General features: G+C 56.0%; 1 protein-coding gene across 3 annotated transcripts; it reads right to left on the bottom strand.

Annotated features, from left to right (window-relative positions):
• Positions 1 to 612: 612 nt before the first annotated feature.
• Positions 613 to 15328, bottom strand: RGL2 (ral guanine nucleotide dissociation stimulator like 2). 3 transcript variants are annotated; one of them, XM_058172080.1, is made up of 17 exons: positions 14796 to 15328; positions 14154 to 14249; positions 13833 to 14062; positions 13559 to 13618; positions 12685 to 12967; positions 10427 to 10642; positions 10222 to 10325; positions 9181 to 9265; positions 6492 to 6578; positions 6324 to 6398; positions 4664 to 4699; positions 4435 to 4556; positions 4252 to 4344; positions 4046 to 4175; positions 2858 to 3091; positions 2052 to 2166; positions 613 to 1724 (listed from the first exon to the last, which is right to left on the bottom strand). In XM_058172080.1, exons 1-17 carry the CDS (start codon positions 14922 to 14924, stop codon positions 1519 to 1521), a joined length of 2301 nt encoding a protein of 766 aa, XP_058028063.1. In that variant the 5' UTR covers positions 14925 to 15328; the 3' UTR covers positions 613 to 1518. The 3 variants fall into 3 exon arrangements, with proteins under 3 accessions (XP_058028063.1, XP_058028064.1, XP_058028061.1); XM_058172081.1 differs by lacking the exon at positions 14796 to 15328 and adding an exon at positions 14363 to 14787; XM_058172078.1 differs by lacking the exon at positions 14796 to 15328 and adding an exon at positions 14344 to 14730.
• Positions 15329 to 15916: the final 588 nt, after the last annotated feature.

Raw genomic sequence — 15916 nt, 5'->3', positions numbered from 1 at the left:
ATTTTCCTTATGCAAAACTCCCACGAGGTGCCATCAAACCCCAAAACAGACACACAAGGCACTAAAAATTCCTCCAGGTTTTGGGATACTGCAGAAGGGAAGTGGGGGCGTTCCTGTCATTGGGGGAGGGGGAGGGAGCACTGCAGGTCTGTAATTTGGCCTTCCTGACACCCCCTTTTTTTTCTTGTGACATTTCACACAATTTCTGGCCAAGGGACGCCTGGTTCCCCCCTTTCCTGCCTCCCCCATGGTCGCCCCATCTTCTTCCTGGTTAATGGGAAACCTCTTGAGGGAGGGGAGGCCTCCCCTTTGATTAACCCTCTAATTAAGTCAATTAGGGATAATTTCCATCTTGTCACCCTGGAGCCCCACGGCTGAGCTCAGACCCCCTTGGAAGTCCCAGGAGGGGAGATGGGGAGGCATCCTCTGAATCCTCCCAGCCTTCTCCTCCCTCAGGTCCCTGCCCATCAACCACCCCCCTGCAGTGTGGGCCTTCGTGGGGGGGGGAGGGGAAGCTGAAAGGGAAGGGGTCCGGTTTTCCCCATAGATTCTCCACAAATATTTACACCAAAGATTTTATTTCATGATCTAATTTTCTTCCTCATTTCCCCCACAGCACTCGTGATCCGGTTATCCGGTGCAAACGGATTTTGGTTTTTCTGTAGCTGATGAATTTCTGTTTTTTTCTGCAATCTTTGAAAGGCTCACTAAACCTGGCAGGTTGGTGAGAAGACTCATGGCTGGACCTTCTCCTGCTGAGGCTCCCCGGATTCCTCTCTTTCTTTTGAGGGAGGAGGTAGAGGCCATCTAGTCTTGCCCAGGCTGGGCTGTTGCTCCAGACCCCCCAACCAGCTGAGACCACACACACCCCACTCACAGCAACGGCTGCGACCCTCCAGCTGAAATCCCTCTTGCCCTTAGCCAAGGCCACTAGATCCAGGAAGACCCCAGAGGATCGAGGGATCTTCAGCCAGCCTGAGATCCCCCGCTCTTGAGAGGTGACCCAGCCTGGTCAGCAGCTTCTCCCGCAACCTTTATGAGCCCCCCCCCCAAAAAAGACAACACAACTCCCATCACTCTGGGAAGGAGGACCAGAAAATGGGTCGTTTGAGAGACGCTGGGAGGGCAGAGAAGCCACCAAGGGGGATGGGGGGGAGGGGCAAACTCAGCCCCCCCCTCCCCATATTCGTATCTCAGCAAAGACTCTGCTGAACAGGCATGCAGGTGGGCGTGCACACACACACACACACACACACACACACGAGACTCTCCTTAAAGAGGCAGCCATGAAAGGCCCTTCAATCACCTGAGACCACCTGAGGGGCCTTTGCCAGGACTCAGCCCCACGGCTGCCTCACAGTCCTTCCTGCCTTCGGGTCCTCTGGGCAGCGGAGACTCGGGGGGCTGCTGAGCCCCCCCCTCTACTTCTTCTCCTCCTGGGTGGAGGTCCCAGTCTTGACCTGGGGGTCCCCAACAGAGCCGTGTGTGGGCCCCTCCCCACTGCAGAGCTCCTCCCGCTCAGAAAAGGGCCCTGGCGATCCTGCGGCCGGTGGCCTTGATCTTCGGGAAGGTGGCGCTGATGTCCGTCTCCCTGGCTCGGGGATTCCTGGGTGGGGGGGTTGGAGGGGGGGTCTTCCTCGGTGGCCCCTTGGGCCGGAGCAGGAAGTCCAGGCTGAAGCCGTTCCTGGCGTAGAAGACGTTTGCCATGGGGGGGAAGACCAGCTCTGTGGGAGAGAAAGGGGGGGATCAAGGGGGCAGCCCCAAGAGGAAGGCCCCTCCCTCCTCCGCAAACACCCCCCCCCCCCGACACACATCATCTTGGCCAGGCCTCATCAGGCTGCCATTCTCAAAACTGAATTTGAACACAGGACCTTGGGGTCTCGAGTGTGCAGAGATGTCGCTTTCCGGAATCAAATTTGCAGTGACCCCACCCTCCCAGGTTGACTTCCAAAAAAAGCTCTGTACTGGCCACAACACTTCCCCCTCCCCTCCCAGCTCCCTTTGTGGGGCAGCCTGGCCAAGCCCCACCAACAGCCCCCCATTCCCCTCACCTCGGCCATCCGGCAACAACTGCACCAGCTCGTAGTTGTGTGCCAGATTCTGGTCCTGGTTGTGTTTCTCCAGCACTTTTGCCACCACCGTAGGGGCCTTATCCTGGCTTGTTACCTGGGATGGAACATGGAGAAAGGGGGTCGGCCAGCCAGCCCTCCCCCCCCCGATGCCTCCCCCATGGACAGAAATGCCATTCAGCGCTTGCCGAGCAAGATCAGCACCCGTCCCACGCTTGGCCTGGCCTCTCCAGCATCTGCAGCCCTTCCGGGGACCTCTCAGTGGAATGGGGGTCCGGTTGGTCAGAGGAAAAGCTCAGCACTGGAACTCAGTCCCTGAAATCCAGAGAGCTGAACTACTAGCATGGGGGATTGCTTAGTTCTAAACATTTTTAATTGCTTTTTATTTATCTTTGTATAGTCTATAAGCTGCCCATCCTATCGGGGAGATAGGCGGTATATAAATTTAATAAAACAAATAAATACAGGTAGTCCTTGACTTACAACCACAACTGAGGCCACAATTTCTGTTGCTAAGCGAGACAAGTGAATTTTGCTCCATTTTTTACGACCTTTCTTGCCACAGTCCTTAAGTGAATCACTGCAGTAGTTAAGTTAGTAACATGGTCCTTAAGTGAATCTGGCTTCCCTCATGACTTTTGCTTGCCAGAAAATCGCAAAAGGGGATCCCATGAACCCAGGACCCGGAAACCGTCATAAGGAGGAGTCAGTTGCCAAATTATCTGACCTTTGATCAGGTGACGGTGGGGATGCTACAACCCCCCAATCCCCCCCAAATCCCCCCTCACCAGGATGCTCTTGTAGAGGGTGCCGTTCTGCAGCGCCATGCTGACCCGGATGATGCAGCAGTCTGACGGGGAGGCGCCCCCCTTGTCGGGGGCCTGGGGGTAGACGGAGCCGCAGGAGGCCGAGCGCCGGTGGCCCTTGATGAAGCCACCCCCTGTGGCGGGGAGGGGGGCCAGGCCGTCCCCGGGGGAGGACGGGGGCGACGTGTCCAAGGCCGAGACGGAGGGCCACTTGCCCTGCGGAGGAGGGGAAGGGAAGTGAGGCGGAGGGAACCGGAGCTGGGTCCCAGCCATGGAGATTCCCTGGGGAAGCTGTCCTGGCAGAAAACTGGCCCTGAGGACCCAGGAGGGGCCCCTCCACCTGTGTTACATGCATGTTCACTGGTCCATCCGTGTTGGAGACCTCCTTCCTCCTTTTTCATCCCCCTCTTCCTTCCTTTCTCCTGCTTCTTCCTCTTCTCTTCCCCCCTTCCTCCTCCTCTTTCCTTCTTCATCCTGTTTGTCCTCCTCCTGTCTCTTCTCCCTCCTATTTCCTCCTCCACTTCTTCTCTTTCTCTTCCACCTCCCCCTTCCTCTTCCCCCTCTCCTGTTCCTCCTTGGTCCTCATTGTCTCTTCCTCCTTCTCCTCCTATTTCCTCCTCCACCTCTTCTCTTCCTCCTCCTTCCTCCTTTGTCCTCCTGCTCTTCCTCTCTTCCTCCCTCTCCTTCTCTCTTCTATTTCCTACTTCTTTCTCTTCTCTTCCTCCTCCTCCTCCACATTTCCTCCTCCTCCTCTTCTCTTCCTCTCTTTCTCTTCCTCCCCTTGTTCTGTGACCGTTCCAATTTTCACTGCCTCCCCGTAAGGAGCACCGAAGGCTTCCTTAAATGTGGGTCCCCCTTGGAAGCAGAGAAGCGGCCCCAAAGGGGTGACGGCCCCTTTTTTGTCTAGGGTGATGGACTCACAGTGCAAAGTCCCTTCCATGCAGGGGGCCGTGAGGCATGGGGAAGGGGCCCTTTGAAGTCCATCAGATCTCAGAGAACAAGTTTGGGGCCCACCAAACAAGAACCCATGAGAGGAAGAACCCTGCCCTCTCCGTGGCTTTGCTTTGAAATAATACTGAGGACTAGAAACTTGGGGGAGCCAGTTGGCTCAGCAACACTCTGAGGTCTTTCCACTTCGGAAAGAGTCTGGAGGAAGGAGGGCTGACTCACCTGGACTGGTTGGGGGGCCCCCAGGGCGGTGGGGGAGGCAGCCGATGGGCCCAGCAGGTTGGGCGAGACGTGGGGGGAGCCAGTTCTGTCCCAGGGCAGTGGGGCACTCACTCCCAGCAAGGTGATCAGGCTGGAAAGGAAAGAGGGGGGTCAGTGGGAAATGGGGGGGAAGAGACCCCAGAGACCCTCCCCCTCCCATTCCTTACTCTGTGCAGCGCGTGATCACCAAGGTGGGCTTGCTGGGCTTGGGGGGAGCCCCTCCCTCGCTGGGGGCCTCAATGGCGCAGGACAGCTGGTAACTGGAAGGGAGAGAGGCCGGTGAATGGGAAAGGGGGAGAGGATTGGGGGTGTAGGCCCAGCCCACTCCCATCCAGAGCCCCCGCACCCACCTCTGGGTCTCGCTGAGGGGGGGCAGGCACCGCAGCCATCGCTGGAGGGCCCGGTCGGGGGCCAAGGCGTAGTTGCGGCATTTGGCCTGCAGGAGGCGCAGCCGGGTGAGGATCTCAAACTCCTGCAGGGAAGAAGGAGAAGAGAGAGGAGCAGGGGGGCCTGCCAAGGGGGGAGGGGGCCAAGGGGGTCCCCTACTCCACCCCCACCCCCTACACACATGGCACTTACCTTCCGGTGCTTCTCAAAGTTGATGTAGCCGCTGGTCTGCAGAGAGAGCCGAGAGATGCCCGGTCAGCCCCCAGGCCCAGCTGCATACCCAAGCCCCCCCCCCCCGCCTCAAGACTGGCCCCGTTTCAGAGAAGGACCGCCGGGTACACAGGACGCTGCCCCCCCCAACCCCAGGGAGCTGCACTGGTCACTGTTGAGTCCCACTGCCTGTATGACAAACACACACACACACACACAAACACAGAGGATCTGGGCCGCTACACCAAGGGTCTCCAACCTTGGCCACTTTAAGACTTGTGGACTTCCTCTGCTGGAACATTATTTTGTTTCCCTGCCTGTGCTACAGCGATCCTTCCTGCCGTTAGTATACAAAGTGCTAGATATTGCAAAGATTTATCCATTTTTAAACTAATCATTCCCAAAAGATAAAATTCAGGTTTGAATTCCATTTTTAATTGGATAATTTCCTCTAGCCAATTTTTAATTTTTTGCCAAAAATTTTTTATTTTGTGGCACATCCGCCACATATGGTAGTATGTGCCTAGCTTATACCCACATCTCCAACAGTTTGGTGGTAAATTTGGGAACATTTTGGCCAATCTTGCTGGTGCCAGATGCCATCTGTGGAACATTTTGTACAAATTTTCTTTATAGGCTGCTGCCATTGTTAATTCATAATTTCTATCCCACAATCTGTCCCATTTTTCTAATTCTATATTGTGCCCAAAGTTTTTTGCCCAACAGATCATCGTTTCTTTTACTGTTTCATCTTTCATTTTGTATCTTAAGAGAAAATTATAAATTTTGGTGATCATTAAAGATAAAGTTTTACGATGTGCAGAAATGGACAGGATGACGTTAGAAATTAAGGAAAGGGAAGAGTCGGATTATTATAAAGTGTGGAATAAATTGTATGATTGGTTGGAAAAAAGAAATCAAAATTATAAATTGGACTGTTAATCTGACTGAGCTGGAATTAGGAAAGATAAACTATTGGATAAGTATGTATAGGTCTGATTAACAAAAATACATACTATCGCCGATACGACGAGCTGTAAAATATGTAACCATGTTTGTGATGTATTTTTCAATGTATTTTTGTTGTTGTTATTGTTGTTTTTGTCATTTTGGGTTTTTTTAAGGTTTAAAAAAAAAAAAAAGACTTGTGGACTTTAACTCCCAGAATTCCTCAGCCAGCTTGCAGGCCCCCTTGGAAGATGCTGATGTAACACTGCACACGCTCACACAGAGACACACAGAGTCCTCGACTTACAACCACTACGGAGCCCCAAATTTCCGTTGGTAAGCCAGGCAGTTGTTAAGTGAATTTTGTCCCCCTTTTTTTACCCTTATTGGCCACAGCTGTTAAATGCATCACTGTAGTTGCTAAGCGAATCTTTGGTCGTAAGTGTGAAAACCAATCCTAATTCACTCTTTTCAGTGTCATCATATCTCTGAACGATCAGTAGAGGGTTGTAACTTGAGAACCATTTGTGCAGACAACTCAGCCAACACTTTGGGCATCCAACAGGCGTGCCAGCTTTGCTGCTATCCCCTTTCCACCCTGGCCTGCAGCCCCCTCCCTCTGCCACCCAAGCCCCCTTGCCGGGGGACGGGCAGCAGCAAAGCCGCTCTGGCTATCCCCACCCCCCAGACTCACCTGCAGGCGGGTGGGAGTGGCCGCATCCAGCATCACCAGGTCCTTCAGGAAGGTGCCCAGGTAGGGGATCACACCCTGCAGGGACACTTGAGGTTAAGGACCATGGGCCTCCTCCTCTCCCCTCCCCAAGTCCAGCCCCCCTCCTTGAGATCAGAGCCCCCCCCTCACCAATGGGCGTTGTTGTTCCAGCAGCCTCCGCTGATGCTTGCGATGGGGCAGCTCGGCCCCTCCGGTTGCTGTTCCAGGCCCACCTTCCTGGGAGAGCAAAACAGAAACAGCTGGGAGGGGGAGGAAACACCCCCACCAAGGCCTACAGGAACCCCCATAATGCAGCATTGAAATGTGGGGGGGGGTGCACAGCAAACACCCAGCTTCGATCCACCATCAAGCCAAGCTTCAAATCCCCTTCTAAATCTTGGAAGAAGGCATCACTCCCTGCTAGGGTGACGGGAGTTGAAAACCCAAGGATGGTGGGAGGCACCCATGTTGGGGAAGCCTGGGTGTGTGAGCGCAAACAATCAAAACTTCCAAGCCGAGAGAATACCGCAGTCGCGTTTTCCGTTCCTCCAGAAAACGGGCACCACAGAAATGAAGATTTTAAAGCCCCGTTTATCTAAACACGAACAACTACACGAGCCTCCAAAGCTGCTCTCTCTACTTGCTTCAGCCTCTCCTCTCTCCACTCCTCTCTTCCCATCGAGAAACGCAAATTTGTGTGCTGAAAGTAGGTCCCACCAGCAGCAGGAAGGAGGGTGGGCTTTGCTGTCTGTCTCCAACCCCTGGGCCGTGGAAGGGCACCAGGCTGTGGCATGCCAGAAACCGGCCCATGCAAACAAGTGAAGTCCCCTCCGTGGGATGCAGGCAGCACAGGAAACCAGCCCCACCCCCGGTCCGTGGAAAAGCCTCTCCACCAGAACTGGTCCCTGGTGCCCCAAAGGTTGGGGGCGCTGCCCTACAGCATCTAAAAAGGTGAAAATCACGGCAACTGGACGCATTAAACTGAGACGCATCATTACTCATCCAAGTAACTTCAGTGAAAATGAACATGTTTTGGGTTAGGCATGGAGAGCTGTTGCAATGTACTACAATGTGCTACAATGGTGTGGATCTGCTTGGGCAGGGGGGTGGGCTAGATGACCAGCAAGGTCCCTTCCAACTCTGTTAAACTGTATCTGTACTAACTCTGCCATACCGACTGCAGGGGTTTCTCCCCAAAACAATTTGCATATTGCATTTCATGTCAGTATGAATACTCTGTCAGTATGGCAGAGTTAATTCATTTCAATGGACTCTCTATACTTAACCCAATTTTTTATTTTCATTTTGACTAAAGAAATTACTTGGATGAGCAACAAAACGTCTCAGTTTAATAGGTCCAGTTGCCTTTTTAGATACTTTTGGCCTGCTTGACTGGGTCTTCATTTACATGTTGTTTGTCCTACCAGGTGTGGTTTTTCACAATGGGAGTCGATTTATTTATTTATCAAATTTCTATACCACCCATTAAATGGACTCCAGAGGATGACAGAGGATAGGAAGGCCTGGAGGAACGTTGTCCATGGGGTCATGATGGGTCGGACACAACTTTGCAACTAACAACAACAAAAAATACCACCCATCTCACCTAACAACTGTTTGTAGTTCCTTGGTTATGTCATTGTTTTCTGCTTGGTTATTTGTCTGGGGTTAATCCCTGCTTATCTGGGTGTGGCCTGTTGGGAGGGGATCTGTTCTGGTACTTTTCATTTTCTTCTTAGCTTTCTTGCTGTCTTGTTTGAATGTGTTTCATCTCTTTGTGGTTGTTGATGGCTGATTTGTCTAAATGCCAACCTTGCAGGAATTCCCTATAATTTTTACCTTTAGCTTGGTCTAGGACAGGGGTCTCCAACCTTGGTCCCTTTAAGACTTGTGGATTTCAACTCCCAGAGCAAAGCTGGCTGAGGAACTCTGGGAGTTGAAGTCCACAAGTCTTAAAGGGACCAAGGTTGGAGACCCCTGGTCTAGGATGCATAGGAGAAACTATGGTCAGGTCTGTCCATATGCTGAGTTGTCACCATTTGGTGTTCATGGATTCATCTGCTAATCTAGGAGTCTTTAACTTTGGCATCTTTAAGACTTGTGGACTTCAAGTCCCAGAATTCCTCAGTCATCATCCCTGGGAGTTTGAAATCCACAAGTCTTGAAGTCGCCACGGTTGGAAACCCCTGTGCTAATCTGCCTATTTATCTTTGACAATGGTTGTTGCCGTATGTTGTGGATGACTCCTGTTTTTTTTCCTCTAGGGCTTCTGTGGGTCTCTCAGCAAACAGGTTCGGATTTCACCACCGAGACAAACTATCGAGCACAAAACCAAACCAAGGAGGAAATCACACTCCCACCAACACTGGCAAGGCAAGCTATTCTCTATAAATGGGGAGCAAACCCCACACCCCTTCACACTGATGATGCTACCTAGTTGGAAAACAAAACATCTCATAAGGAAACAGCCAAAATTCAAACAATCATGGTTCAACCCTGAGGTATAGATATTTTATTCTTGATGATCTTTTCTTTTATGTACACTGAGAGCATATGTACCTAAGACAAGTTCCTTGTGTGCCCAATCACACTTGGCCAATAAAAAATTCTATTCTATTCTATTCTATTCTATTCTATTCTATTCTATTCTATTCTATTCTATTCTATTCTATTCTATTCTATAAAAGAGATTTATTCCCCTCTCGCAATTCCTTCTCTTGCTGAAATGTGTGGGATGGGGCTGCACCTCAGTGGAAATTTCCAGCCCCCCCCCCCTGCAGGTGTCGCACCCCCAACTCACAGCCTGGACAGCAGGGAGGAGAGCACCATGGGCCCTTACCTGGAAGAGGAGCTGCCGGCTTTGGCTGTAGTTATCCTGCTCCGAGCAAATGGTGCTGAGCTCCTCGTAGCAACGGGCAGACTCCCTGCCAACAGAGAAGGCGCCTGGTTTTCTCGAGGTGGGGAGCACCCCACCCCAGACCCCCGAGACCAGGGGGATCAGTCTGGTCCTACAGAAACGCTCCTGGTTGCCATTATGGGACTAATGGCCCCTTGTTGAAAAATGGGGCTCCCGGGGACTCAGAGCCCATCCTCCACTGCGGCACTCAGAGGCAGAGGATCTGGGCCTTCCTGGGATGGCAGCTGCTTCCCAAAATTCCCTTCTCCCAGCCCCGTTTCTGGGGGACTTTTAGGCGCATCTGGAATATTGCCCCAGCCTTTTCAGAATTATCAATCAAAGCACATTTCCTCCTATACTGGAAACTGGCTCTGCATTACAGGTATTCCTCGATTTCCGTTGCTAAGCAAGGCAGCGGTTAAATGAATTACGCTCCATTTTACAACTGTTGTTAAGTGAATCACTGCCATTAAGTGAATCATGCGGTCATAAAGTGAGTACGACTTCCCCCATTGGCTTTACTCATCCGGAAGCTGGCTCGGAAGATCCCAAGTGGAGATCAAGTGACACACACACACACAAACACAAGACGCTACAACTGTCGCAAATACATGTTCATTGGCAGCCGCCTGAATTTTATGTGTGGAAAGCATTTTTTGGAGGGCTGTTGTAAGTTCAAAATCACTAAGTGAACGGTTGTAAGTCAAGGACTACCCGTATTGTAACACTCCTTAAAATCACTTTAAGGGGGAGAGATTATACCCAACTAGCAGCACTGAAAAAGCAGCACCCCCTTTTTCCACAGGGGTCTCCCCTTTCCCCCACATCTCCATCTTGGCCGGGGCCCTTTCAACTGCCTTACAAGGGGTGAGGGGCAGGGCCCGTCTTCCTCCTGCCCCACAGATCAGGCACGCAGCATGCGGCGTGGGGGAGGGGAGCGAGGAGAGGCAGCTGGTGGCGCCTTCCCACCCCCTCCTCACCCACCTGGAGGTCTCCTCCCAGGTCCGCTTCAGCCGGTGCAAAGATGTGGACTGCAGGGCGGAGACCACGGCGTAGAGCGAGGAGAAGTTGCGCAGGAGGAGACACTCCTGGAGCGGCAGAGAGAGAGAGAAAGGAGAGGGGAGGAGAGGGGGGCATTTGGGATCCTGATCCGGGAGGCCATTCCGAAGAGGGCTGAATCGGGACCCACCTCGGCCACGCAGATCCACTTCTCCAGCAGCCGGGCCCGCTGGGTGGCACGCAGCCCCGTGTCCCACAGGCAGGAAAAGATCACAGCATTGGCCACAAGGTTAAACTGGGCCACGGTTGCCCGGACGGTGGGGCAGTCCCCCTCATGGCCCTTCTTGTCGCGCTGAGACCAGGCGGAGCCGAGGCACTCGTGGGGCACCAGGCGCAGGAAGAGGTCCTGGAGGGGAACAGCCAGAGAGGCGTCACCGGAGAGCGGCCGTGTCTCTCCTTACCCCAAAACAGACACCACGCAACCACACAGCAGATATGCCAGGGGAGGGGTGTCAAACTCAAGGCCCACGGGCCGGATCTGGCCCACAAGGTACTCAAATCAGGCCCGCGTGGCCGCCCTGGAAACAGCGAAGGGGTGGCCCGTGGTGCCGTACGTAGCCCTCCCGAGCTCTGTTTTCACTGGCAGACGGTTGCAGGAGGCCATTGCAGCCGAAAACGGAGCTCGGGATCTTGTTTTTGCTGGCAGAGCACTCAGGTCGCCACAGGCGCGAGTTCAAGCTGGCCACGCTCACCTTGGCCACAGCTCCTCCCCCCCCCCAAGGTCAAACACAACCCTGATGCAGCCCACAATGAAATTGAGTTTGACACCCCTGCACCAGGGGAAAGAACACGATCGTAACCTTCGCTTTCATTGAGATCAACCAAAGTTCTAGTCCACATGAAGGAAACAAATGCACTGGAAAGAACACGGCCAGTGCTAAAGGTCAGAGAGCTAGCAGGGCCCAGCAGAGGCCAGAATCAGAGACACACACACCCTCTTCTGAAACAGGGGGTTGTTATGCAGGAAGCTCTTCGATCACAGTCTTGTGACCACTTTTTTTGACCAGACTCCAAAGAGAAACAACAGATATATCACGAGCACCCCCTTCACACACACACACCCTAGAGAAACTGTCTTACAGAGATATGGGCAGCAAATAAATAAGTAAAAATGAGCCACAGGTAAATGTCTACGGCAGGGGTATCAAACTCAAGGCCCGGAGGTCGGATCTGGCCTGCGGGGTACTTAGATCTGGCCCGTGGGCCCACCCTGGGAGCAGTGAAGGACTGGCCCGCGGTGCCTCTGCCAGCAAAAACAGAGCTCAGGAGGGTCCCGCACGGCCTCCCGGAGCTCCGTTTTCGCTGGCAAAGGGCTCCAGGGGCTTTTTCAAGAGGCAGCAAAGACCCTACGGATAACGAAGAAAACAATAAACGAAGCAACGTTTTCATTCCGTGTGTTGCAGGCATTTCAGAACAGCTCAGGAGGATCTTCAGCCAACATAACATACACACACACACTTTAAACCCAAAAATACACTAAGGCAGAAGCTTGTCCACCCCAAAGATAAAACACCCAGACAGAAACTGAGCAATGTGGTATTAAACGCAGTACAATGCAGTGAGCCATGTGCAGATCACTGGGGAAACAAAACAGCCACTTCACAAACAAATGGCACAACACAGGAGAAGAAACCCACCAGGACTAGATTCAGCAATCCATCTGCATTTAAAAGACAAAGTTCCACTCTCTCGAAGACAGCAAAGTCCAGCATCTGGACAGGGAGGATTGGCTGGTTTGAAAGAGAGGTCCAAGAGGCCATCTGTGTCAAAACTGAGCAGCCGTCTCTCAACAGAGGGGGAGGGAGACGACAACACCTCCCTCCAGTCTACCACACAGTCCTTCCAACCATTCCAAGAAGGCTCCACACCCATTTGCACCACTCGGGTGACTCTGAGGACACAGATAAGCCTCCAAACAGCCTCAATGACCCTCCAAAAGGACCAGCTGTCTGCAAGGAGCATAAATCCTTCCATTCCCCACCATCCTGTCAGAGCTGAAGAAGCTTCTTGGATGGGAAGCGAAATGCCTTCAAAGAAAAACCCGAAAGTCCAGTTGCCTCTTGAAAAAGCACCTTTGGGAGAGCCACAGGTAAGAAAAGAACCAGAAAGTATAAAAGCCGAAAGGAGGCCTCTAAGGAGCCTGCAATGGAGGCCCACCACCTCCAGGTGGCGCACTGCAGGAAAATTTAGGTGCACTGCAGGAAAAAACAACTTCCAGGTATTCCACAGAGAAAAAATCAAGGGGGCAGAGCTCAGCTCTGGGCCCTCCAAGCCTGAACCGTTGGCAGGGCGCTCCCCAAAATCCTTTTCCTCCCCACCACTCTGTGGCCAGGGGATGCCACAGCTGGAAGGGGGAATGCAGGCCTCAGCCCGGCCCTCCGCACTCACCCCGTCCTGTGCAGTGAGGTGCGCGGCCACTTCTTCCGCCTGCAGCCCCAGGATGTAGTGGGGATCGGGGTCCCCATCTTGGCCGGTGCCCTCCTCTCCTCCACGCTCAGCCACCGGAGGGTCCCTCCTGCTCGGGACATCTGGCAGGCTCTTCTCGGGCCCTGGGCTTCTTCCCCAGGCCCAGTGCAGCCAGCTCACCAGCTGTTCCCGCAGGTGGGGCTCCAGCCCCATAAAGTCTTGGGGGTAGCCGTCCAGCCAGGAGCAGAGCAGCGAAGCCAGGGCTCTATGGGGAGGGGGAAGACGGAGACACAATCAGGGCTGGACCACCACCCCCCATTGCACCAACGAGGAGCAATGGTGCAAACCCTCCCAGCACAAAATCCCTGAGGGATGACCTCGCTGACCAACCAGCAGGGCCCTGGTATTTTGAGACTGACTGCTCCTGGTGCTGGAGGTTCTGCAGAGCCCTCAGGCAAACAGCTGCTGGTCTGGGTCTTTCTTTGGTCCACACCAGCTTTGTGCCCCAAATGAGGGGCACAAAGACCACCGGACCCTGCTTAGCCTGAGCAGCTGCAAGGAGGGAGGTGCCGGGAGACAGCCTGTCTCCCCTCCCTGGTCAGGTTCCCCACCCTGGGTGGAGGCTGGCAACCCCAAGGCCGGCATGGTCCGGCCAGCTGCAAAGCCCAGCTGAGGGTCAGCCCTTGCAAAGGAGGGGGGGCACAGATGCAGCTGCAAAGGATGAAAAGGGCCCAATCCAGAACAGGGGTGCCTCTGAGCATGGCAGGGTCAGCCACTGCGGAAGGAGAACCCCCAATTTTACCAGCAAAAGGGGGACGGATTGGGGAGGGATGAGGGCCAGAAGGGGGAGACTCACCGCTGCAGCTCCTCCATCTTTTGGGGGCTGCGAGCATTGGATCCGGTCACTGCCTGGAGCCTATTTGGGGGGGGGGGAGAGGGAGAGAGAAACAGAACAGCTTCCAAAAACAGAAGGATGGCTCCCCTCCCCCAAGAGCTGGTCCCATGTTATCTTCACAACAGCCCTGTGAGGTGGGCCAGGCTGAGAAAGATGGGGCCCAAGGGAGATGCAGGGCCGCCCAGCCCGGATCTCTGCGGGCAGCACCTGTGGAATCCCCCCCGAGACCACCCACCTCTCCAGGAGGAGCCCCAGAACCACGGCCGGTCGGGCGAAGCTGCGGTAGGTGGCCAGGAAGGCCGGCCGGTAGCCCGCGTCCCCGAGAGCCGGGCCCTCCAGCAGGTGCCGCACCAGGCGGGGCAGCGAGCCGGCCTTCAGCGCCCGGGACTGCGCGGCGGCGGCGGCAGGAAAGGAAGATCCCGCGTCGCCCTCGGACGGCTCCGCTACGCCGGCCGCCCCCTCGACCTGCAGGGGGAGAAGGAGGCAGGCGGAGAGCGGGGAGGAAGCGGCGCCCCGAGCCCCGCGCGACCCCCGACGGCCCCGCCGCCCCACTTACCCCGCAGCCGGCGCCTCCGCCGGACCCCTCCGGCCCCCGCGCGCTCACGGTGTAGACGGCGCCCTCCTCCGCCTCCTCCCACGACGTCAGCGGGGCCTGCGGGGGGGGGGAGGGAGAAGAAGGGTCTGCAATGGCCCGGGAGACCCCCACCCCCGCTCGCCCCCTCACCTCCCCCCCCACCCCCAGCTACCTTGGCGGGCAGGCAGTACCAGCGCGTGCGGGTGAGCGGGGGCCCCTCGGCCGCGCCCCCCGGCTCCAGGCAGCCCCCCAGGCGGAGGAGACCCTTCATGGGGAGGGGGCCGCGGCGCGGGAGCCTTCGGGGCGGAGGGGGAGCCGCCACCCACCGCCGGGCCTCGCCTGCCCCGCCAACCTGCTGCGCCTTCCGCTTCGTCGCCGCCCGCCCGCCCAGCGCCACTTCCCCAAACAGGCCGGGCTGCATTCCAGCTCCCGGGCCGCCGCCGCCGCCGCCCTGGCGCTCCGCAGCAGCAGGGAAGCCCCGGGGACGCCCAGCACGCCTCGCCCGCCCCGCCGGAGCCCGGCCCCGGTTGCCCCGCGCGTTGGATGGGGGGCAGCGGAGGGGCAGCCCGCGGCGGGGGCGGAGATGCCCGCAGAGCCCCCGGCCGGGACCCTCGAGCTGCTCACCGGCTCCGCGTCCGGCTGTCGCCGCTCCTGGGCATCGGGGCTGCGGCTGCGGACGGCTCGGAGCGTCACCGCCGCCTCGCCCTCGCCGTCGCCCGGCAGCAGGAGGGAGCGCAGGGAGCGGCTCAGCATCCGGACCCGCCGCGCCTCCGGGAAGGGCTCTCGGGCGGGCGGGCGGGCGACGGCGGCGCTTCCCGCGAAGGAGCCCCTCGGCCGGCTCTAGCCGTCCAGGCGCATCTCGGGGAAGAGCCGGAGCCTTCCTGGGCCGGAGGCGGCTCTAACGGGAAGCCGGTGCGAGGAGGTCAGAGGCCGGATGGCGCCGCGCCAAAGCCTGGAAGCGGATCCGGCTGAAAGCGGAGACGCGGCCGCTGAGCGGACCGGCTGTTCGGACGTTTCCTTCCTGCCTCGTTAAGGCAGGCCGAGCGCGGGGCGGACCCGGGAAACGCCGCAGTCGCTCGCTTGGCTTGAGGGCTGCGGCCAAGGCTGCGGCCGAGGGGGAGCGATGGGAGCTGTAGTCCCCCTGTGCTTCGGGTGGGGGCTTCATTGCCCCCCCCAGACCATTTCGGAACTGGCTGCCCCCCCCAGGAAAGGGCACAGCTGGGCTGGAAGGAGGGGGGAGGGGGGCAGGCAGAGCCTCTTGTGCCACCTTTCGCACCCAGCAGCTGCCAACCAGCCAAGGACAGCCTCCCCCTCTGCCGTCTCATTTTACCCTCAATTAGTTGTGCCAACCCAGCCAATTCCAGGACAGCCTGAAATGGAGCCACAAGCAGGAATCCCACCGGTGCAGTCTACCCCCCCCCACCATTGCAAAGAGCTCCTCAGCCCACCAGGAAGCAGAAAACAGCCATGCAACCGATGCATCTCTGTCCAGTCGCACTGCAGCAACTCTCATCCCCAGCCAGAAGCACCTGGACCACACCTGGACATTTTACAGCATCTGGGCCACGTCCGGCTCTCCTTCCCATGAGGCCGATCAGATCAAATGTATATAAACCAACACCACCCACACCAGACAACTCTCCTGGTTTCAGCTTGCAAGTGGCCTTTGTTTTTTTCAATTCACATTGCGTGTGTCCGTGCATGCCTACACACCTTCACAAACATTTATGTTCAGCCCCAGCTTC

The sequence above is a fragment of the Ahaetulla prasina genome, chromosome 2, assembly GCF_028640845.1.
Source record: "Ahaetulla prasina isolate Xishuangbanna chromosome 2, ASM2864084v1, whole genome shotgun sequence".
In the NCBI taxonomy this organism is placed as follows: Eukaryota; Metazoa; Chordata; class Lepidosauria; order Squamata; family Colubridae; genus Ahaetulla; species Ahaetulla prasina.
The sequence above is the reverse complement of the archived record's forward strand: the minus strand, read 5'-3'. Positions and strand labels throughout refer to the sequence as shown.

Bases quoted from the DNA above. Each gene is read 5' to 3' on its own strand.
- RGL2 (XM_058172078.1), bottom strand. From the start codon at position 14,592: ATGCAGCCCGGCCTGTTTGGGGAAGTGGCGCTGGGCGGGCGGGCGGCG. The intron at 6,399-6,491 runs GTGAGGGGGGGG...GTGTCCCTGCAG, and splicing joins TGGAACAACAACGCCCATTG to GGTGTGATCCCCTACCTGGG. The intron at 2,167-2,857 runs GTGAGGGGGGAT...GTTCCATCCCAG, and splicing joins CCCTCTACAAGAGCATCCTG to GTAACAAGCCAGGATAAGGC.